We start from the raw sequence: 24003 nt of genomic DNA on the forward strand, positions 1-24003 counted from the left end.
GAAAAGATACACAGTGGCTGCAGTGGTGCAGTGAGTAAATTTGGACACAGCCCTTTGTGAGGTAGTGTTTGGCATAAAGTTCTTGAGCTTCATGGTGTAAAGTTCAGTTACACTATAAACAATTTATCCTGGATATATCCAAGTACTGGAAAGGTTTCGTCAAGTGCATTTTCAAATCTAGTTGATCTATTGTAATGAGTGAAATTCTGCAAACAGCTTATACAAAGAGGAAGCAGTTCTTATCAGTGGCCCAGCTTTTTTTTTAAAAGACAGATTAAAAGAATTTTGTAGACATAAAGATCAAGAAGTGGATAAAAGGTTACAAGGAAGTCCTGAGAGAAGGACTAGTTCACAAAACTTGTTTTGTTTTTTGGTTTTTTATCCACGTTAAAGCTTTTAAGTTCAGGTTTTGAAGATACTTAGAAGTTGGAAGCAAAATAATACAGCGAGTGAAGGTATTTGCGCTGAAGAGTTCAAGGCAGAATAACAACTAAAGAAATGAAAGCTATTTGAAAAGCAAAGAGACATGGGCAAAATAAAAAAAAAAGATACCTGACCCAGACATGACTGTATTTCCTCCTCAGCTCCTGCGCAGCTGAGTAAATTCAAGAAACGTGAAGGACCAGCAATCACAGTAGCATTTTATAGGCAGCTCTTGAAACCGAATGGTGCACCGGGCAGCTCTTTCCACGGGCGGACACCGGCTAGCCGTGTCCCGCGGGCGGCGGTAGGTGGCACCAATCTTCCACGGAAAGCCCTTCAGGGAAAAAAATCCCCCAACTGCACCGAGGTTGTTTTTTTCCAACATCATTTCAATGAATAAAAAACCAAAACCAAACGAACAGCCAACAAACCCCACAAAAACACAAACAAACACCACCAAAACAAAAACAACAACAAAACCCACAAACAAAACCAGAATGTTGTTTAGTATGTAACTTTTGGCTATATTGCTGTTGCAGTCATTTTTCTGAGCTCAGCTCACGATCTTACCCCCCGTTAGCATTAGAACAGGTAGCTGAGATGCTTACAGCAGTATCTCTGCATCTGGTTCACCTTCTTTTCAGCCCACTGAGCTCTGTTCTGTTACAAACATGTTTCTCATTTCCTCAGCATGCTGGCTGACAGCTAACTTAGGTGTGAACTGTGCCGGTAAACATCACTGCTGTATATACCAATCCTGAAAAAAAAACTTTCTGGTCAGCAGAAACAGTTATCAGGACGGCTTCAGTCCAAGTATTTAAAGAAGATATGAAAAAAAGTTTTTCTACCAGAGAAAACAGATTGTGACCTATTCCCTCCCATGCAAGTACAGGCAGCTTAAAATACTGCAGATACTCAGGGACCACAGTAAACATTTTTTCTGTCTTGTACTTATTGAGCCATTCATTAAGCTTCATGCTATCAAGGTTTTCTTCTACAGCAGTGAATGTCTGTTGACTTACAGAAACATAGAGATGTTCCCAGCTGAAATTCCTGCACAGTTATACAGCTGTATGAGTTGAGCTTTAAGAAAAGCATTTAGTGTCCCAAGGTTCCTGATAAGATAGCAAAACTGGCTACACTGAAAATAGACAAATGAAAGTAACCCAGGGGGTTGCAGGCATGAACGCAAAAGGAGAAGGCTCCTCATACGGGGGAATGAAGATTGTGGAAGATGGAAGGAAGACAAAGTTAGCACAGAGACTTTCCTGGAAGTTTAAAAGAACAAAAGAAGCAAGAGGAAGGGTTGGAGCAGAGCAGAGTGAGAGTTGTGGGGGAAAAGAGTGTGAAGGAAGAACACTGCACATTCTTCACCATCCTCCAGGGACAGTCCTGACTGATGAAATATCCATCCCCAATAATGTATCCACATCGCTCCATTGGTTTTTGCTGACTGCCATTTATGTGCACCATGCTGTCATTTGGTAAGTGGATTCCTCATTACATGATCAGCTGCATCCCTACACAATGGCCACTGGTCTCTATTTACCTACCCCTTTGTTCTTAAATATTGCTTTCAATGTTCCGTGTAATCATAGATTTACCTTATCTTAAAGACTGGCAGCTGTCTACCTCATCAGAAAATATTGCCCTCTCTCGATTGAACACAAGGCTACTTCTGATTGTCTACAGTGATGTATTTACTTTAACTTTTTAGGACAGTTTTTAGAAACAAGTTTTTTATTTCAGTTTAATAATTTCTCCTGCTTGTGAGAGTTCTGGTCTAAAGCTTACAGAAATTGCATTAGTTTATGTGCTTTCAATACCTTATTCGTATTTTTGTATCTGAAAATTTAATTACCTTTTTTTTTCTTTTTCACCCATAATTGAAGCATACTGGGCTTTAGTCCTGCAAACTTCTTTGTCCTGCTTATCAATAAAGTGGTTATGGTACATCACCAATCTCTCATTCCTGTATGTTATCCTGTAGTTAAATAAGAGGCCCTTTAAGTATGGATGAAATTTAGCATCCATTTTAAACCAAATATTTGTAATGATGTATTTTAGTCCATTCTATCAATTTCACCAGCACTATGGTAAACAAAATGCAAAATGCAGATTAGTCTGGAATCATTTTTCTGCCTCTACTGAACAATGATGGCCATAATACATGAAAAATATGATTTGGACAGAGTTACATTTAATATACATGTTTTAAATTTAATCTCTATAAATCAGGATACATTGGAACTGCCTTTTTTTGGTCTTGCATCTTGTTTACACTAGTTTGAGTGGCTAAATCAAGCCTGTGGCATCTGTCATATGCTGTTTGTCACTTATCAAAAATTGCATTTATATTCGCAATTAATAAAGTTGGCAAATTCTTGGATGTTAAAACTACAACGATGGCTAAACGTAGAGGGCAATGATGTATAGCTGTAAAAACGTATAATGAAGAGAGGGTCATTATTTAAACAAATTTACAGCTAACTGCTTGTTAGAAGTTTTTGTTGTTAAAAAAACCCAGCCAGAACAGGGTGATACTGAATCGTGATTATATGCAAACCATCTGGTGCTAAAGATGTTATTGTACAGCACTTGAGAAACAAGTGAACAAGGTAAGCATACTTCTGATAAAAAATGGGGTGTTACTGTGGTTTAAAAAAAATCCGTGAAATTATGATGTCCTAATCAAATATTGGGACACAAGAGCTCCTGAATGTCTGATCACTCACTTCAAAGAGTTAACAGATTAAAATACATGTTTTCAGTTTTAAAAATGTGAGTAATTTTTGTTTGTTATTCCAGATTCAACAGCATTTCGATTTTTTTTTTTTTTCTGGTTTAGGGCCCAACCTCATTCCCAGCCAAATCAACAGAAAAACTAACTTGAATTTGGAATAGATGCAGTGTTAATAGTGAACAAGCCCTACAAGACAGTAATGCTAAGTGGAATAGCATGCTGCTTCCGTCTCCTTTCAGTTGGAGACTTCCTTTTGCACTTGACAAACACGGGCTGTTCTCGAGAACAACACAGACATATTGTTCTTGCTTCCTGTAAGGTGATGTAACTGCAATGCTGAATGGATTAACACCAATTCTACATTTTGTGGAAAACGACATTATTTAGAAAAACACTGATTGCCATTCAGACAAGAAACAATAACTTACTGTATTGGGCAGATTAGCAAATATTAACTTTTCCCTGTAAATCAGTCTTTAGTTTGCTTGTCATCTTCCCACCCCGTTTACCCATTTCTTATCAGCAGAAGCAAATGCCAGTCATATCTCGTCGAAAAAGGGGACTGCTCAACACAAAAGCAAACAGAGCTACTGAAGGCACTGCAGTGACTAATTTTTCTAATGATTCCAGAATTGATCCTCTGTCTACAGAAGCCATGGAAAACAATGATACAAGAGCAGCCTTTGTGCCCAACAAATTGATTCATCTTAAGATCGATTTTAGCAGTATGGTCCTATTGATATGTCATATAAACATAACTGTAAATACGTACTTTCCCCCCCTCCTTTTCTCCTCTATTTAATAGAAACATACTATTTTAAAAAATCCAGTTTCACAGTATTTCTGTTCAAAAACAAACTGCACAAATCTCAACCTCATTTCCTTTTCAAATCCATTTTGAATTCCCTAGTGATTCCTGCTTCCCCTACAAATAATCTGAAAGTTTGGGATTTTCACCCTTCATGTTATGTATGATTTCACGTTAGGTTATGTATTATTTCACATTAAAGGACCTTTCCCTCAACTGGGCAGCCTATCATACAGAGTTAGCACGACTTTGGGGTATATGCTAGTTATTCCAACTAGTTTCCTTTGCCACGAATAAGTATTTTCTTAATTATCAAGCATTTGCGTGTTCTCTACAGGTAAATTACAGGTGAATGTAAGAAATTACATATTTAATCAACATACAGGGGCAGTTTTACAGTTTCCGGGCACAGCACTTGGAAAGCATGAGGCCGATGCTGCTGAAGTCAGCCACAAACCCTTCAGTGAAGTTGAAGCCGTTTGGGAACACAGAGAGAGGTTTAAACAGGAATTATAATAGAGGACAAGGATTAATGGATATTAAATCCTGCCACTGCTCTCAACTCAGTGCAGACGCCCAAAGCACTTACTCATGCAGTCCCCGTGGGGACGCGGCGTGGCTCACCCACCCCGAGAGCCCACACTCGGGACACGCAGCACCGGAGTGGGGGACGGGTGGTTGTTTCTGAGGCGGGGCTGGAGGGAGGTGCCCGGCGCTGGGGCCGCCCCAGCCCGCGCCGCCAGTGGCCTCGCAGCTGTCGCTCGGCTAAAGCGGGGGCGCCGGAGAGCGATCCGACAAGTGGTTTCTCCCCGCGGCCGAGTGATTCCGCCTGGGGAGCGGAGCCAGCCGCAGGAAGAGCGAGGTGCCAGGGACCAGCAGGAGAAGGAAGCCGAGCTGCCGGGGGTCGGCTCAGCGGGCAGTCCCTGCAGGTGCGGGGGAGAAGGGAGCGGCGCGCCATGGTGCCGGCGGCAGACACTGAAGGAGGCTGTTGTGCTCGTCTCCCCGCCTCCGGCAGCCTTCGCTAGCGCCCGAGGGGGAGCCCCTCGCTTCAGCCCGGCCGCTTCTCCCTTGCAGCAGCTCAGCGGGACCGTTCCGGGGCAGGCGGCGCAGCATGGCATCCGCCTAACCCTGGCCAGCGCAGCAGAGCCAGGGACGCGCCGCGGCGGCTGCTCCTCCGCCGGGATGAGTGACAGCAGCGAGGGGATGATCAGCTTGCCGGTGCCCAGCTCTCCCGGCGGCGGCCCCCCCTTCGAGGAGGTGCTCGGCAGGAGGGCGCAAGGGGCCGAAGGTAGCGCCCGCAGCCTCCTGCCCGACTTGGCCGCGCCGCCGACCGGTACCCTCTGGGCTGAGGACGGCGCTGCCGCCACTGGCCTGGGCATCGCGGCGCGGGCCAAGGGTGGCGGCAGGCGGACAGCGGTCACCTACGTGATCAACGAGGCGAGCCAGGGGCCGCTGCTGGCGGCGGAGAGCGGCGCCCTGCAGAGCCTGCGGGAGGCGTGCGAGGTGGTGGGAGCCGCGCTGGAGACCCTGCACTTCGGCAAGCTGGACTTCGGCGAGACGGCGGTGCTGGACCGCTTCTACAACGCAGGTGAGAGCGACATACCGGGGCTAGATCGCCGCCGCGGGAGCGGCTCGGCCCGGGCTCGCCCTCACCTCCCTGTCCCGGCCCGCTCTGGGTTCACCGCGGGGCGGCGGGAGCAGGCGCGGATCCCCCCGCCCCGCTGCGGGATCAGCTCCGGCCGCAGAGCCCTCCGGGGGCCGAGCCCCGGGGTGCCCCTGCTGCCTCCGGGCTTCAGTGACACCCTTCGGGCAGCCGCGGCGGTTACCTAGAGAGGGAAAAGTGCGTCCAAGCCTGTTTTTGTGCCCCCTGCTGAAGTGTGTTGTAGAAGAAACTTCCTGTCATCAGGCGTGTGAATCGGCGCTTGTGATTTGTACCTGTGTGTTAAACGTGATCTGGCTGTTTTCTCCCAGCCTCCCAACAAAGTGGAGGGATGCAAGTTTTTACTGATGTGCTGCGCTCTGGCTGGAACGGGCAGGAGCTGCGAGGCCCCGGGAGCTTTGAAAGCAGATTTGGCACCAGCTCTGTAGCTTGACAATTTCTTTGTGCTGACACAGTATCTGGAACGCTACGTGTGTTTGTGCTTGGAAGTTAGTGCTTCTGATATTGGTTGCATAAAACATGATGGATGGGCTTGAACAAAGAGTCACGCGTGCTGATCCGGTTAGTTGGCATGACTGCCTTGAGCTGCATCCTCTCACCCCAGTTTGCCAGCTTTCCCAGCAATGAGATTGTAACACCCTTGTTTGAAGGTGTAGTGACCCGAGGTTGTAATGTATGATTGACCTGGCCCCATTTTTAAAAGTAATAACACAAAACTGCCTCTTGTCTTTTTTATTTTATTGACAGATGTATGATGTGAATGTAGAATGAGAAAGTCTACTTACTAGATTTGTGAAGACTTCACACAGCTAAAGTTATAATACTGAATTATTATCGTTTTGCTTTAAAAAAATCAGAAGCAGGAAATTGACCTACAATTTTCAGCTTATAGTGTGGCATGGTTTTTGTCTATGTGAAATACATGAAAAAAAAGTTTTGGCTGATATTGTAGTTTTGTTTTCTCTTGGGGAGAGGCGAAGAAAGAAAAAACCCCAATCTGCTGGAACTGTAGCCAGTTTACAGAAAAGATCCTTCAGCACGGACATGTGTATGCATGTCATGTCTTTGAAACCGCAAGTTTTTTTCTCAGGGACTACTGCTTTCAGTTCAGTGAGGTGGGTTATTCTAAAATGTGCAGTCATAGCTTATTCCTTGTGCCTCTTGCAGAGCTGTGGTGTTAGAAGAGTCAGAGGAGCTATCCTCACAGGTGGAGATAGGAAGGCCATAGAGCTTCATTATAGATTCTGTACTTTCCATATACAGAGAGACTTCAGATTGCGAACACCCCAACATCTTTCCAGGACAGGTGAAACCTAAGAGTCTGTTTTGATTTGGTTGTAGAAGCTGTTGTGTAGTGAGGCTCATGGAGCTGAATTGTCCACAATGTTTTTGACTCTTACGTTGGTTAATTTTTAGCTTCTGAGCTGTGCAATAGGTGGGTCTGGGTAGTTCACGGAGGCTTTTCTTGTAATGGGAGACTTGACTTGAAGTGGGCCCCATTTAATTTTGGCAGTAGGCATCTGGCATATAGTGCTACATAACTGCACACTTATGTAATATAATTTATTTTTTTGTTCAGTAGCTTTTGAACAAACTGCGTAAATGTGAAAGCATTACTTTTTTTTTTTTTTTCCCCAGTACTGTTTGGCTGTGGGAATTCATTCAAAGTGTTGCAAAACAGGCAAAACACTTTGCCATTCAGCTTTAGCAGCAGAGCCCATAAACATGTAAAGAACCAGGAGAGAAATATCCAGCTCCTGGACTGAGGAGAGCAGGACATAGAAGTTTGTGACTGCTCCACATATACTCTGTGCTGTCTAAGCTGACGTGTCATAAACCAGCTGTGATCCCAAAGCTATTTCGTGCTGCTGACTCAAAGGCTGGACTTAGGTCTGGAAAGATCTGAGTTTTCCTACTTGTTTCTTTATTCCTGTTGCATTTTATACACACTCTGTGTATATTTTTAATAACTAGTTCTACAGGAATTTTAAGCTGGTGAAAAAAAATGTTTCCCAGGTTAGGAACAGAACAGCATTAAAAAGTAGAAACTGAAGGGTGGAAATGGGGATGGGGAGCAGTGTAGGGAACAGAATGAAAACAATCATGGAGGGTGTAACTATAGCACAGATTTTCTTTTTAACTGCTTTAACACAGTGGTGTGGAGGAGCATTTGTAGGTCACTTGAACTCTTTCCCACTTCTCCTTGTCCTCTCTTTTGCTGTGTGCTTTCAGTGATCAAAGATGGTATTAGTAATATTGATAAAGAATGTCTGCACACTACATTATTTAAATAATATAGTATATTAATGTAGTACAGCATGACCGAATGTCAAATAAGAATTTAGCAGTAAAAGTACTTTCAAATTAAGAAATGGTTAATTTGTCTTATTCAAGGTATCAAGTCTTACTGGACTAAGTGTAAAGGGCAACTAAGTTACAAGGAGTGATGTAATTTCATGAAGGTTTGGAACATCAAGCTTATAACTGTGTTTGAATGAAATAAACCAATAAACATCTTATGCCTGTAAATCAACTGCAATTGGGGAGGGGGAGAAGAGCTATAGTATAAGGTATCTGTCTCTCATCAAGCCTTCCCTTTTTAATATCTTGTTTCTGCTTTGTATGACATAGTCTGGACTCTTGGTGATCTCTGATGTAGGTTCACTCTGTGCCTTTCACTGCTTCAAAGAGAGCCATCAAGGAGTATTAAATAGATTCTAATCTCAGATGTAAATACTCATCATCCGCTCTAAATGTAGATTAGCCTACTAATAATCTTCTCCCAGCTTCAGTCAACTGATGGTCCTTAAATGCTGAGACATAATTAGAAATGCGTATGATTAGTGAGTAGGTCTCAGCTATGTGTAATTGAACCGTTCATGCTTCAAATATCAAGAATGAACCTATTTTAACATTTCTGCTTGCGTGGTTTAAATTCTGCTTGATTTCAGCAAAAGAACATGCTTATTGAGGAAACAGGTGACAAATTAGCCCTAGAAATTGGTGAAAAAGAGTCTGGCAAAAATAGAGATTTCAAAATTTATCACATATCTTCCACTTAAATAATAGATAGGTGAGGAGAGGAAATCTAGTCTAATTTCTTGCAAAACTTGATGTATCTGGGTTTGATCAGTTGTCTCAAGATCTTTTCTCCCCCCTCATGAAAAGGGTATTTGGAGTTTGGTGTTGTTTGTGGGTTTTTTTGTTTGCTTTTGCAGTTGTATTAGGTGACCTGCAATTCACCTGCAGCAGCTTAAATTCAGCTAAATTTTTACACAGTTCAGGAATATTTAAAGTGTCAGGCAATTAGACATCCCAAAACATAGCAGGGAAACCTTTCTACGATGCAGTAGATAGTCATGGTGTTTCCAAAGTTGTTATAACCATTGATATTTGTAATTAAATGATATTTTCTCTGCATTGTAATGACCAGATCTGCATATGCTCTTGATTTTTTTTTTTTTTTTTTTTTTTTTTTTTTTTTTTATTGCTCAGTTCCTTTTGAAACTGAGCCATGAATGAGTTTAGAGTACATAAGAGTTTGTTTGGCTTGGGTAAGCATTAATTTTTTTTTCAGCAATTGAAATTAAGGTGATTTGCTTTCTGTGCAGATCTTTACACAGTCATTTTATATTGCACATACACATTGAGAACTAGCTGAGCAGAGTAGTTTAGAAAACAAAATGGGAAAAGCACCATCAAAGGAAAAAAGTAGCATGAATCAGTAACCTGGGTTGGCTCTTCATGGGAGAGAGGTGCTCTAAGTTCTTCACACTGGCTTTGAAGGATTAGGCAGGGTTTTGCTGATGAAATAAATGTCTCACCTGATTGAAATCTGTAAATTACTTTTAAATTGTTTTTATTTTAAAGGAGAGGGTAAGTTGGGGTGAGCAGTTGATTAGCAAGACAAGTGGTGTACAAGTGTCAAAACAAGGATAATAAAGGGAGGGGTTTGGAATGGCTTTTAGAGTACACTACTGTAAAGAGAAAAGCTGTGCTCTTTCTTCTTGAAGAGGTTAGCAATCTTGTATCATGAAGGAAATACACCATAAGGAGAGAGAGAAACTATCAGAAATTTGCCTTATTCTGGAGTACCTTGCATCCTCTTTTAGAGAAACTTGCGTTGACTTACAGTGCATGGATAGAGGGATCATTTGTTTAATATTTTCAGATGTGTGTTCCTTGTGCTTGTCTGCCTTGCAAGATTAAGCTACAGACCATCCTTACCTTGTGAATATGTGTTGTGGGTTTTTTTTGTTTTGTTCTTTTTTTTGTTTGTTTGTTTGTTTTGTAAGAAGTCATCAGAAGCACAGTATCAAACATTTTGACTTTTGCGTGGTCTCAGAGCAACTGATGGAAAATCAGATCACACAGTCAGTGACTGAGAAGGATCTGGGTTTTCTAATCTGTACTGTCACTTGTTTTAGGATGATTCTCAGGCTAAACAGCTTGACTGATGTGCTTGTCATACAAATATCTCCTTGTAACTTTAAGGTTGTCTTTCATTGGGGAGTTTCCTTTTCTTCAGCTTCTTCTGCTCAAGCTTCATGAATCAATGGCCCTTATAATAATATTTTGTACTAACACTGTTGTGGGGGGCTATTGAGGTAATTCCCTGGAACAGCAACGGTTGAGTAAAATAGAGTTAAACAAATAACAGATAATAAAATAGATTTAGTCTCTTACCTTTGTTTCTGCAATTCAGCATAATTGTTTTTAGAATTCATGTAGGCTTGGGGTAGAAATTGTTATAGTCAGCTTACTGGGCTTAGAAACATATTGTGCAATGTGTTTGGAGAGAATCTTGGCACACAAAGTGACAAAGTCTTCAGAGAGCCAGTACAGCCACTTCTGTGAAAGTGAACTTTGCTTGGAAGATGATCTACACCTAAATTTTTCTGCAGACTTTACAGAACATTTCTAGATTGTGCACTTATAGACATTTACAGGCACACAAATGCAATAAAGCAGTACCAGGGCTCAACTGCGTTCTTGCAGTTTCTTCCCATTTTTCTCTAAATAATCTAAATTCTGTGATGCTATTTTCTTTTTTAAGTGATTTATGCCTTTATATAAGTTTCCTGTAAGTTCTGTGATTGACACACTAATGCAGACTCGGCTCTTAAACCCAGAAGAGGTGATGTTCTTTTCGGAACTGATGTTTTTGATTCTAGCAGTTGGCGTAAATGTTTTCCATGTCAAAAAGCGACGTGCTACTTATCATATTAGCTGTTTGTAGGAGCAGAAACCCGCCACCAGGGAGATAGTGACTGCAGGCTTTTTTCCACATTGTTTCTCAGAATGATTAGGGGTTTGTTGTTTTTTGTTTTTTTTTTTTTCCCTTTTTTTTTTTTTTCCCTGTAGTTCCTGATTATTATTTTTTCATTTCACTAAGCTTTTTGTCAGACTCTTAAATTACTGCACATACTTAATGTGATTATGCAGCACCTGCATCCATCACTTACTTTACTTTTTTGACAACCACACCCTCCCATTCCTCAGGGTGCTGCTGAATCACTACTACTGTTTCTATAGCATCATGACTGGAGAATCCCCGTTCTACATAGCAGAAGACATTATCCTGATGCATTATTCTTGCCCAATTTCAGGGTCAAGGGTAACTACCACTGGCAGTGGAACTCATGTTGAAAGAATCTTGCATTTCAGCAGCACTATGTTGCAAGTGATGAGTTGGAGCAAGAAATGCTGAGTAATTTAATAATGCAGATGGTGTGCAGAATGGAGCTGATGATTATAGGCATACTCTCAAGATATACATGTCAGGGATGTGAGGTATTATAATATGACTACAGAATCTTTGTGTCTTGTGTCTGAATGCCTATATTGTAACACTTAGGTGGGGTGGGTTATATAGCTTCTTTTGACTCTGGATATTGATTTTCGACTCTATTAAAAGGCAGTGTTAGAAACCTAAAACAAATGCATGGCACATCTTCAACATAAAAGACTATTTCATTCCGAAGCACCTGAATGTAATCTACAACAGAAATTACTATAATGAGTTCGAAAAAACAAACAAACAAACAAAACCAAAAAAACCAAAAAAACCCCACAGCCTGTCCTGATAGAAAGTTTCTTTTGTCTGTTCATAGTTAGTGCTGGTGGAGGACTTCTGAATTTATGAGAAAATTATGGGATTTGAAATAATATATTTATAAATACTTGAATTGCTGGACCAACTGTAAATTTTATAACCAGATTCAAATATTGGTACTGTATGCATAATTTCCATCAGACTCCCTTGTCAATAGGTGCTTAAAAGACCAGTATTCCATCAGTTTCTGTATGAAGTAGGAGGAGCACAGCAGATGCATGGAGGGAATGTATAGAGTGGATGTGTGTGGCTGTGACACCTGGGTTCTGTTTCAAACTTTGTCACTGAACTATCATAGCAATTGTAGCCCTGGTGTGCAGCAAGAGCTTCCTTGGGCCTCTTCCCTAACCACAACACTTGTAGAGCATCTAGCATGGGTGGGGCCCTGGGCACAGAAGCCCTGATGCCAGCATGCATTTCCAGCCATTTCTATAATGTAAATAATATTAAGAGTATGCTCTTGCAGTACTCGTTTACTAAATCTCACAGTGATTATCAGTGAGACACCTGGATAGATGGTCCACATCCAGGCTTTTGTTGGATTATTGGAAGTTACAGGCTTTTGAAATGCTACCTTGTATGTTAAGTGCATCAGAGTGTTAGAGCTAGTTTTCAAATACTATGTGCTGCATAATATTTCAAGTGGTGGGGGAGAAATGCAGGTTGTGAAATTATTAGGGTCCCTTAAAATACAGTTAAAGATATAAAACTCATTGTGAGGCATCTTTATGAGCAGACATCATGAAAGTATATTCCCCAGAGGAGAGAAGACTGACTGGACCTAGATAAATACTTTTTGAGAATAATGCAGAAGAAAGTCTGTGACTGGATTTTCTGCAGTTTGCATTTCTGTAGCTCTGAACAGGATGTGTCATACAGAAATGACTACTGAATTTACCACAGCCATGTTAAGAATTTTACTTCTCTTTTCAATCACTTTATGCAGTAAAGCAGCACAATACAAGAAGCTGTATATGTAGCAAAGCTGAAAGGATCAAGTGAAGAATAGAAAAGGCCCCATCAGTAAATTTTCCTGGTTTGATCTTAAATAAAATTAAGCAAGTGAAAGTGTCAGTTTTAGGGCAGTTAATTTTCTCTTGTCTCTGAATGGAGCTGAGTTTTAAGTGTATTCAGTAGTGCTGGTCATTTAAATCTTCCTTTTTTCCCCCAGCGCTTTGGAACAACAGTTGCTATTTAGCACTGCTGTATTTGCATGCATAGGGAATCTGCAGGTTGTTCTTGCAAGTTATACACGCATCAATGAAAAAAACATTGTGGCTTAACAATGGTAGGGATTTTGCACATTCGTAGTTAATAAAATGGAAGTTATTGCTGGGATTCTCATCTTTCATCATAGACTCCCTGCTTTAGATTGTCCCTGAATGTCCCCTGTGGTCTCCTACTGCCTATGTTGTATGGCTTCTTGGGAGCTTTATATTCAGTGATACAGACACAGAAGTACAGTATTTGTTAGAATGAGACAGACACACGAAGCCATCAGTGAAGTCGTCCTGTACAGCAGAATGTGTGTGTGACAGATGATAGCAGAATCTGTTTTGACAATTGGGGAATTTCCTGGTAATCACTGATGGGTAGATCTCTGTAAGAAGTTTGTAATTATTTGTATTCCAAGAGAAAATGAACCTCAGGCTGAGCTTGACACACAAGTACAGGCTGCCGCTTTTTAGTGTATGTTACTTTTTTCCCTCTGAGACCAAATTTATTCCTTAATTGGAGCAGATATACTTCTTTCAGTTTTGAAGAGCTGCTGATCATCTAAGGACAGTGTGCGAGAGCTGAATTCTCTAAGTCATGTCTGCCTTTATTCATAACCTTTGGGATGCATTTAGATGTGCCATGGGGCTTAAAGATTTCCCACAGACTGACTCATTTGAAGTCAGTGGGAATCGACAGCCTTTCAAATCCCACAAGAAATGCATGTTTTGATTTAGGAACTAGATACCCTTGTAAAAACTTGGCTCTGCATTTCTCCCTTACTGTAATGAAATAAATGAGTTGCTCTGGGACTTGTCTGCTGATGGCATCAGTGGATGTCTCTTGCAGAGAGTGTGCTTGGGGTGAGTAAGCAGCTGGTGCTTTCAGTGATGAAGACACATTTTCAGTGACATCTTCACAGAAGAGTTGTCCGCAGATCTTGTGGAGAGCTATATCTAATCTTGCCCCAATGCCTGTCTGATACAGGTATAGTGCTGCTTTCAGTACAATTTTTCTGGCTTACTAGGGACTGTAAACTGAAACTTGCAGTCTGTGAAGTGTGAAGATGCAGGGTAAATAATTCTCAAGAGTTGAAAGTCCTCCAGCACTTTTCTGTGGATCTATAGGCTTCCAACAGAAGTGTGTTCTGCAATGTGCGAGAGTGCGCAAGTTTGTTGTCTGACAGCAGCACAAAAAGTAAAGAAGGAAGACTCCGTGATGTACCAAAAGGAAAGGAACACTTGTACTGCTGTAGGTATTCACTTATGGTTCTGACCTGGGGCCCCTCGTGCTTGGGATAAATTTATCCAGTTATGTTGACACAGTAGCAAAGTGCTTCATTTAACTCCACCATAGAGGCACACCCATAAAATTAAAAGCTTCTACTTCCATTGCTCCACCTTTGATACGATTTTTATAGATACACACACTTTTAAAAGCATGACAGTACTGTTTTCACTCCTCTAGTGAAATATGTCTGAGAGGAAGTATGCTAGATGTACACCATAATTTTGTGTTTTATTGGTTTATTACTGCCTCTCAATGCAGTATCTAAGATAAGGTTCCTGGAGGACAGCTGAGAAACCTTATGGGTGATTCATATGCAAGTGGATTGCCTTCGATCTGGCTGTGTGTGTGTGTGCCACTGGTTCTGCTTCCACATGCTGGCAATAATGTGGCATGCTGGTGAAAGCCAGGTTTTTGGTTGCGTGCTGCATCCTGTCTGTGCTTGCTCCTTGCAGCTTGTGCCATCAGTGGAAGTGCCATGTGGTGTCTGTGGAGAAGGGCAGAAGCTATTTGTCTCCCAAATGTAACCTCGTCTTCCAGATCATGGTTGGAAATGATAAATTTTTGCCAGGCCGTTGGTGTGAAGGGGAATCCTTCCACATCTCCTTGGGAGCGGAATTTGGTCAAATCAGAACATAATCAGTGTGCCTGGGTTAAGTGCAATTGCAAAAGCCTCAGTGACACTGTACCAATCACTTTCACTAGAAAAGAAGTGTTTGTTACCTGTGTAAATAAACTGAAGTCCTGTTTGTTTATGTTCTCCGTTTCCTTTAGGTCAGTTTCAATTTTTGTTTTCTTCAGAGCAGAACTCCACTGGTGGTACTTACAATAACAAATATAATTCTATGATACTTGGAGTCCTTTAACGTGGAGTCTCTTATGAGGGTTTTTAGTGACCTTTCAAATCACACACACTGCTGTGCAGAAACTATTTTGTTCGCCTGTGATGATGGAACTTTTTTCAAGAGGTTAAGATCCCTGTTCAATTCATTCAATACTTTGTATATTATTTACAAGACTGGGAAGCCCTTTACCTTCCACAGCTGTTTGAGTGTATGTTACTTAGGAGAAGAACAGAACTTCTTAAAGATTTGTTTATTTTTTTATTTTGAGACTGGGTAACTCAAAACCTTGGTGGTTCTCATTTCATTTATTTCTCCTGGAGTTTTTTATTCCTCTTATGTCTTTAAGGGTTGTCACTGGACTTTGGAATTTTCCTGATTTTTATTAACCAGGAGTAACAAATCTAGGTATAGTCGATGTTGTGCATAGGAAGTGTAGGACAGACTGCAGGGCACACCAGAAAAAAATGGCACTTCCAAAATATCCTGTACTGTTACAGCATTGCTGTACAAAGCAAGATTATTTTTTTGAGAGGATGCTCGCTCTGATCTAGGGGTAGGAGAGGACTGGCTTTTTATTTCTTCTTCTGCTTGCTCGCACAGATGAATGGCAGCACATGAGTACCCTGACTAACTAAAGCCATAGAAGGCCATCTCTGGTGGTGAAGTCTGAACTTCACGTGGCATTGCGGAGTCCAGGTCTGTAGCTGGAGAAAATGTCCTTCCTCGGCCTCTCGGTATGAGGGAGGAAGCCCACTGGTCTGGACTAGGGGTGGATGGTGTACACTGGGTTCTGGACAAGCCTTCTCCAAGGCTGGATCTGATATGGGCAGCACTGTCGAGGGTTGAGACCTGTGAGGTGAGGCAGCCCAGCCCAGCAGTTTTAGCAACCTTTTTCTGGACTGGTCTTGGGATGTATGGCAGAACTCTCTATTTGCCCCAGGGTTTTCAAGTTTCTCAGGGGCTGGATTTAGCTGCCACTCAAAGAACTTGTATTGAAGCTTTGCTTGGATGCACTTATTTCTTTAGGGCTTAATAACAACAGAAGTTTGTGGAGGTCATTAAATGTGAAGCAATTTTAACATGGTTTGAATACCTCAACACACTTGGGTATACTTCACAATTTTGAGGAAAATGGAGGAAGTTTTAGAAGTATGCATTCTAAAAGTGTTCCACAAAAGAAGCAAGGAAATAAGGATTCTTGCCAGTAATTCTATTACCAGAACCCATGATCTCTCTTTTCCAGCTGATGCAAGAAGGCCAAAATGCAATAAAAGCACTAGGAAAATGGACTAATCTAAAGCAAGAGTTTCTAGCACAAACCTTGCCAGATGGGTGTGTAACTGGAAGACTTCCAGTCCTTTTTGTTGCTTAACTGCTTGTGTTTTGGTCTGTTTTCTGCAGTGTCCCAGAAGCTGTTTCGAATGATCTGTGTGTTGACAACCTGGTATTTTGTCCATGTTTCTTCTCTGTTTGAGTACTTTAATAGTAGATCCAATCGAAAAATTTCCTGGTAGTCAGACTTCCCAAGCCTTGGTGGATTTCAGTTTATGCTGTGTCTGGTTGCGAGCTGGCAGGTGCTTGTCTTCAGGCTTTAATTCAGTTCATAAGAAATTATTTATTCTTTATCTATTATGAATTGAAGCTATTGATTTAGAGCTACTGCCGTAGTAATTTCTAGCTGTACTTTGCAATAGAACTGTCTCAGACTAAAAGGCATAGCTGACATGGCATATTTTCAAATAATCTTGAATGCTGATAAATAAATAAAAATAAGGTGACAGTCACTGCAGTATGCATATCAATATCAGGAAAGAGAACTATCCTTCTGCTAAGAGTATACTGCTTCCTCCCTCTATCTGCATTGCTAAGTGGGTAAAGAAGATAGTAAAATCCATTTTTGTACGCACTTACTCTCAATAAGTAGGACTGCTGGAAGAATTGAGTGTATTGTATCCCTTTGAGGTGCTGTCCCATGGCAGCTTAAGTGGATGAAAAACTGGACTAACACACTTCTCCCTGGTGCTGCTTTCAGCGTTCAGAGAGTTACATGATGAGGTAGGTCAGGGAGCTGACCTGATTGCTAACTCATCCCTTCATTGCTTTCAGGTTAGCTTTCTGTTGAATAAGTTCTCTGAGCTGAGCATGAATTCCTGAGATCAGACTCAAAGCAGGACTGCAGCAACCTGTGTTGAAATTGCCCGAAGGTGTGGTTTCATGTTATTCCTGATCCTGTCTCATTGCGAGCTGCCTCATTTCCTTTCCTCTTCCGGGAAGGGTGGCTAAGGAGTAGATTTTATGTTAGCTGTGCCAGATGTTTGTGCTCTTAGACTGATGTTTTTTAGAAACTTTCATCTCATCAACTGGAAAGTTGGAAGATTCTGCCACTCAAACTGAAATTTGGGACTGCATCTCTGCTATCAAATGAGAATACGCATGATTGCCAAAGCTTGGCTGTCTGTGCTGTTGTTGTTACTTCCGGCAGAACTTAGAGGGTTCATAAGAAAGATTGGGGTGAACATTTTAACAGGTCTTGTTGTGATAGAACAAGAGATAATGGTTTTAAACTCAGAGAGGGGAGATTTAGACTAGGTGTAACAAAGAAATTTTTTACAGTGAGGCCAATAAAACATAGGCACAGGTTGCCATGAGAGGTGGTAGATGCCCCATCCCTGGAGACATTCAAGGCCAGGCTGGATGGGGCTCTGAGGAACTTGATCTAGTTGAAGATGTCCCTGCTCATGGCAGGGGTTGGGGGGTGGGGGCCCTTTAAAGGTCCCTTCCAACACAAACTATTATTCTATGCTTTTGGCCTGGGCCGACTAATACAGCCTTGGTAGCATTCTCAGTGGCCAGACTTAAGGCAGCAATCTGAGGCTAGGTCAATTTATGATAGATGTAAGCCATTCCATGCTACTTGGTCCTCATGCAGAAGTGGGTTTTGAAGCGTGTTTAATCAATCAGCATTGCTTTGCTGGTTTCCTAGTTTGTGTAACAAGTTTGCTCCTTTGAAGAGACTTAACGAATGAGGATATGTAGAGTTGCAGTGCCGTATCTGTTCAGGGAGGTGGGCTAAAGATACTGTGCCTGTGGATGTGCCAGTCTAGCAGCTTTCTTGGCTTCCAAATTCATAGTCTTTCCTGAAGCACTTAAATTGAAGGAAGGGCAGTGGGTAACTGTTGCAAGTCTTAGGCCTCAGTAGTCCTCAAGCAAATAATCTGCTGAATGTGCTGTCTGTTGAAAAGGAATCTTTCCAAAAAGCACGTTATAGAATTAGGTTGCAAATAGAGCATTTGTGTGTCTCTTCCAGCGTGGATCGTCAGTTCCTTTGTATCTGCATGTAACGTGTAAAAAGTCATGACTGAATATGGTGCAGAAATTTTATTTTATGTTTTAATGCATTTGGGCTTTCAGTCCTACTCTAAGACATAAATGAGAGCACCTCTTAGTTCCTGTTTTGATAAATGTGTTTTCCAGTAATTAATTTCAGTATAATAAAAGTGCTTTGCGTTAGTGCAGTTACACTGAAAAGCCTTCGGTGTGGAAAATGAAGAAGATTGATTATGAAAAAAACTAATGAAGTTTCAGGTCCTTAATTTGGACTCAAGCTGTTGTAAATGATTTGTTCAATGCTGGCAAAATTGGTTTCTAAGTTTTGTGGTTTAGAGTGCTGGCCTCTCTATCTGGCTATTTCTGGACAAATCTCAGTATTCCATAAAGTGAAAGAGTAATTACTCTGCTCAAAGTGAATGTGGGAGTAGGTGGTAGTTGCTGTCACTTCTTTTTTTTACAGTGTCTGTAATATTTCTAAATCCTAAATGAGTCTCTTTTCTACTCTTCAGGAGCCGAAGAAGAGGCTGCAGTATGAGAATTCAAGTGTTAATACTGTACAAATACAAACTGAGATGCATTTTGTACCAGCTGTGCCAATTATTTAGTTTGTGTAAAGCTGAATATCTATTTTGCTGGCAATTATTTGGAGACTCACATCTGTGTAGCTTTCCTATTCACATCAGTAATTGTTGTAGGAAAAAATAATTCTATTTTTAGTATAAATGACTATTATATCTCCACTTCATCAGTTCAGCTTGAATGGAGCTTGAAGCCTACATTGAATCTTGCACTTAGATCTTGCATGCTGAGATATTTTAGTTAATTGGTACCAGGCCACTCAGAATACTAATTGAATTCCAGAAATTATTTGGAATGAAAACATTTCAACCCGTACACAGAATACAGAAGGAAAAGAAATATAAGATTAAATAAATAACCTGTTAAATATTCAAATGGTCGTTCCTACCATTTGGCTCTACTTATCTATGCCAGTCATCAAACTTTCTCTTGGACCACTGATTTAGCCAGTTGGAATTAATGTGAATTCATAATAGTATCATTTCCTTGGTTCAATTGTGGTGGGTTTTTGCTGTCTGCTGTGATTCAATAAATCTAGGTGATAGATGAGTTTGTAGTCTGTTTTCTCAAAATGTTTGACCATGCTTCTATACTTTTGGTCCTTATTCTCACTCAAATATGATGCTATGCAAGACACTTAAAATGCATAACATTATTTGTAGCTATGGTGCTAGTTCTATTTCAAAAACTGCTACTAGAACAATATTTTTTTCTAAACATGGAATTCAACACTGCCAGGCTTACTGAATGTCCATGCATAAACACTTCAGAATCAAATTCAGCACTTGCAGTGCTTCAGGTGCTCTGTCTCAAAGTTGCTTCTAGCAGCTACAAGGCTGGCCATTTCTGGTTGTGGGTCATATTTCAAGTTATGGATTTCTTCTATAGATCCTTTATGGAGGGAATGCATAGCAAGCTCATCACTTTAAGGACAGTGAAACCAGAGCAGTAGAGTATAAGGTGACTTGCCTGAGATTTGGCAGTGGGCTGTAGCAAGAGCTGAGGAGAGAACTTGTGTTTCCAGAGTTTGTGAGCTGCTGGCTATATCAGGTGTGCTGCTCATGTGATTATTGGTGATTTAAATATGGCTCATTTCTGTTAAGATGACAGGAACACCTATGATCCTTAAAATCAGAAGAAAAGTTTTAAAAACTCTGACAGAATGGTTGGATATTAGATTGTACTGCAGTAATTCTACGTCAGTGTTGTGGAAAATAAAAGCGGCTTTTGGTACTGGAATCATGTGCAAAGATGATTTGCCTCTGGAAGTAAAGTTCGAGCATTTATGTATTCATAGAGAGAGTGAAAAAAGCAACACTAAGTCAAGGCTGTTCTTTTTGCATAAAGCTGAATTGAATGGGAATGAAATCATAACTATTGTAGGGCACCTGGAGTTACCATTGACAAAGACAAATGCGGATCTGCTTATCAGACCCGTTTAATCTCATTTTGCAGCAATTAGCAGCCATCATGTCAAGCGTTAAGAATTTAACTGGGATGAGTCATATCCGTTTTCTGTGGTGGAGGCAACAGTGCAGTTCCTTGTGAGACTGGGCAGGTGGTGTGGTGGGGTCAGCACTAGTAATTTTAGGTGTATAGTATAGTATTTTCTTGTGTATAGTATAGTATTTTCTTATGTATAGTAATTTCTTGCGTTCACACACAGTTATTTTGGTAGAGCAAGTAGTATGAAGTTTTGTCCTCCTCAATATGAATAAGGCATTTATCTCCTCCTCTTCCCCCTTACTGATACTCTCGCTCTTGAACCTTGACAGGCTTGAAACATGAGGGGTATGTGATCTGTGCTCTGCTTGGGTAAACCAAAACCATATCTCAAATTCTGAAATTAAGTTCAAACTCGATCTATGTAAAAGGGAGATGAACTTAGGCTGAACCAGGCAGCCTGCATGAATCTGTGTCTGTTTGAACTTAAAGATATTCTGCTTCTAATTAAGCTGCTGTGCCATCAGTTCCAAACACCCAGTGATTGTGCATGGTGTGCCTAAAGAAGCTGGATCAGAATCACAACTTACAGGAAGAACTAGGATACTTCAGCTTTGAGTAGGTCTTCTAAATTAATTTAAACTTTCTAAGCCTAACATTCTCAAAATTTCAGGTTTTCCAGTTTTCTTAGGTGAAGGTTACATTTTATCCAAAACTGTTGTGATTATTGTGCTCAGGAACCAGCAAGAGATGATGTTTACAAAAGGGCAGCCATTCAAAACTTTATTGTAGCTAGCAAGAATACTTGCACTGTAATCGAACTTGTACATCTGCAACTGTGTACAAGACTGCAACTTTGCTTCTTTTGCTGGAGATAAACTCGTCCTTGTTAGCTTCTAACAAGGCTCTTTCAGTTTTTAAAAGGATTCGAGGCTTTTGTGTCACAGGGCAAGATTACTCAAGCCTATGCTGTGGAGCGCTTTGCAAAGCGAACTGCTGATTCCAGCTAGTTCTTTTTGTGAGTAGTTGTGATACAAGTAATAGAGCCATGTGCCGCATTAGTGACATTTGTAAGGTTCTGATGGAGGGTTGGTTTTATAATTTCTGAATAGTCCAAACTATAGTTTGATCTTTAGATATGAGCTTTTATTTTCTGTGTGAAGCAGATACTTTCGTGCAGTAGTTTTGGTGGAGCCCAGAGGTTTTTTTCAAATTAAGTTTAATCAGTTCTGCAGTGTTTACTCTGCACTTTCTCTGTGTTGACTGAAGTAAATTGATTTGTGCGGCTGAGTGCAGCTGGTGGTGCAAAGGATTCAGAATTTTTTTACCTGCTAAATTGCAGGGAGGGCTGCACGCAAAACTCGTGCTCGTGATTTACAGGTTGATAAGGTCTGACTCAACCCTGGGAGGATTGTTCTACCTGTTTTCAAGTCGTGTTTGACTTGTGAGGCCTTAGTACTAGTGTTAAGTGGTCACTTAACTGTGAATCTGTACCTTGCCTTTGAAATAAAGTGTTGGTGGTTTCTCTTTAACTTTTTTTCTTTTTAAAAGAGCAACCTGGAAATGGATAAAGTATGTGAGTTATGGGAGCAGGTATGTCTGTCTGTTTTTCCAAGGACTTATTTGAAATGGGACATAAGTAGGCTTTGTAAGGTGCGGATGACTAGGAAAAAAATAGAAATAAACTTTTGAATTCAAACAGTGACTATTGAGGACATTGCATGTAGACAATAAATCATATGTATTAGACGTGGTGAATTTAATGTTGTGCCTGTAGAGAAAGAATATGCTTTACTCCCTGGAAACCTGTGAGGAATGAAGCAATTGATAAACTAGTGTTTTATGGGTTTGTTGTGGTTCACTAGTCAGATTTTAAAAGCAAATAAATAGACAGAGACAGGAAAGGGCTAAATGCTGTTGACCATGCTTATTTTCTAATCACTTAGGATGCTTAACAGAGGTTAGAACTGTTGCTACTAAATTTCTGACAACCTCACAGGAGCAATAAATAAAAATACCAGGAGTTACTAGTAAATAAAAAAAAAAAAAAACCACAACCCACAAACTAGAAAAGTCGCTTGGTGTATAAATCTGCGATTTGTCATCTTTATTAATGCATGCATCTCTGCTCATCTCTTTTAAAAAATGGATTTGTAGCTTGGTAGAAGACAGTGGAAAACAGGATTAGCAGATGCATTCATGGAATCCCTGGGAAAGTAATGGAACAGCTTATCCTTGGTGCCATCTCAAGGCACATCAGGGATAAGAGGGTCATTAGGGGCAGTCAGCATGGCTTTACCAAGGGTAAGTCATGCTTGACCAACCTCATAGCCTTTTATGAGAATGTAACAAGGTGGATGGATGATGGCAGAGTGGTGGATGTGGTCTACCTTGACTTCAGTAAAGCCTTTGACACAGTCCCTCACAGCATCCTCACAGCTAAATTGAGGAGGTGTGGTCTCGACAATAGAGTAGTGAGGTGGGTTGCAAACTGGCTTAAAGAGAGAAGCCAGAGAGTGGTGGTCAATGGTGCGGAGTCCAGTTGGAGGCCAGTATCTAGTGGAGTGCCTCAGGGGTCAGTACTGGGGCCAATATTATTCAATATATTCATTAATGATTTAGACGAGGGAATTGAGTGTACTATCAGCAAGTTTGCTGATGACACTAAGCTGGGAGGAGTGGCTGACACGCCAGAAGGCTGTGCCGCCATCCAGCGGGACCTGGACAGGCTGGAGAGTTGGGCGGGGGATAATCTGATGGAATTTAACAAGGGAAAGTGTAGAGTCCTGCATCTGGGCAGGAACAATCCCAAGTTCCAGTATAGGTTGGGGCATGACCTATTAGAGAGCAGTGTAGGGGAAAGGGACCTGGGGGTCCTGGTGGACAACAGGATGACCATGAGCCAGCACTGTGCCCTTGTGGCCAGGAAGGCTAATGGCATCCTTGGGTGTATTACAAGGGGGGTGGTCAGTAGATCGAGAGAGGTCCTCCTTCCCCTCTACTCTGCCCTGGTGAGACCCCATCTGGAATATTGTGTCCAGTTCTGGGCCCCTCAGTTCAAGAAGGACAGGGAACTGCTGGAGAGGGTCCAGCGTAGGGCAACAAAGATGATTAAGGGAGTGGAGCATCTCCCTTATGAAGAAAGGCTGAGGGAGCTGGGGCTCTTTAGTTTGGAGAAGAGGAGACTGAGGGGTGACCTTATTAATGTTTATAAATATATAAAGGGTGAGTGCCACGAGGATGGAGTCAGGCTCTTCTCAGTGGCAAACAATGATAGGACAAGGGGCAATGGGATCAAGCTGGAACACAAGAGGTTCCACTTAAATTTGAGAAAGAACTTCTTCTCAGTGAGGGTAACAGAGCACTGGAACAGGCTACCCAGGGAGGTTGTGGAGTCTCCTTCCCTGGAGAGATTCAAAGCCCGCCTGGACACATTCCTGTGCGACCTCACCTAGGCGTTCCTGCTCCAGCAGGGGGATTGGACTAGATGATCTTTTGAGGTCCCTTCCAATCCCAAACATACTGTGATACTGTGATACTGTGAATTGGTTCCAT

At 41.4% G+C, this 24003-nt stretch overlaps 1 protein-coding gene across 1 annotated transcript in view; it reads left to right on the forward strand.

Annotated features, from left to right (window-relative positions):
• Positions 1-4550: 4550 nt before the first annotated feature.
• MAP3K5 (mitogen-activated protein kinase kinase kinase 5) overlaps positions 4551-24003 on the forward strand; it is a 110993-nt gene continuing 91540 nt past the window's right edge. Inside the window, 3 exon segments of the mRNA XM_065834522.2 lie at positions 4551-4629; positions 4632-4816; positions 4818-5562. Coding sequence (XP_065690594.2) covers positions 4566-4629; positions 4632-4816; positions 4818-5562 — 994 coding nt within the window. The 5' untranslated portion in view covers positions 4551-4565.

This window comes from Patagioenas fasciata, chromosome 3 (assembly GCF_037038585.1).
Source record: "Patagioenas fasciata isolate bPatFas1 chromosome 3, bPatFas1.hap1, whole genome shotgun sequence".
NCBI classification, from domain to species: domain Eukaryota; kingdom Metazoa; phylum Chordata; class Aves; order Columbiformes; family Columbidae; genus Patagioenas; species Patagioenas fasciata.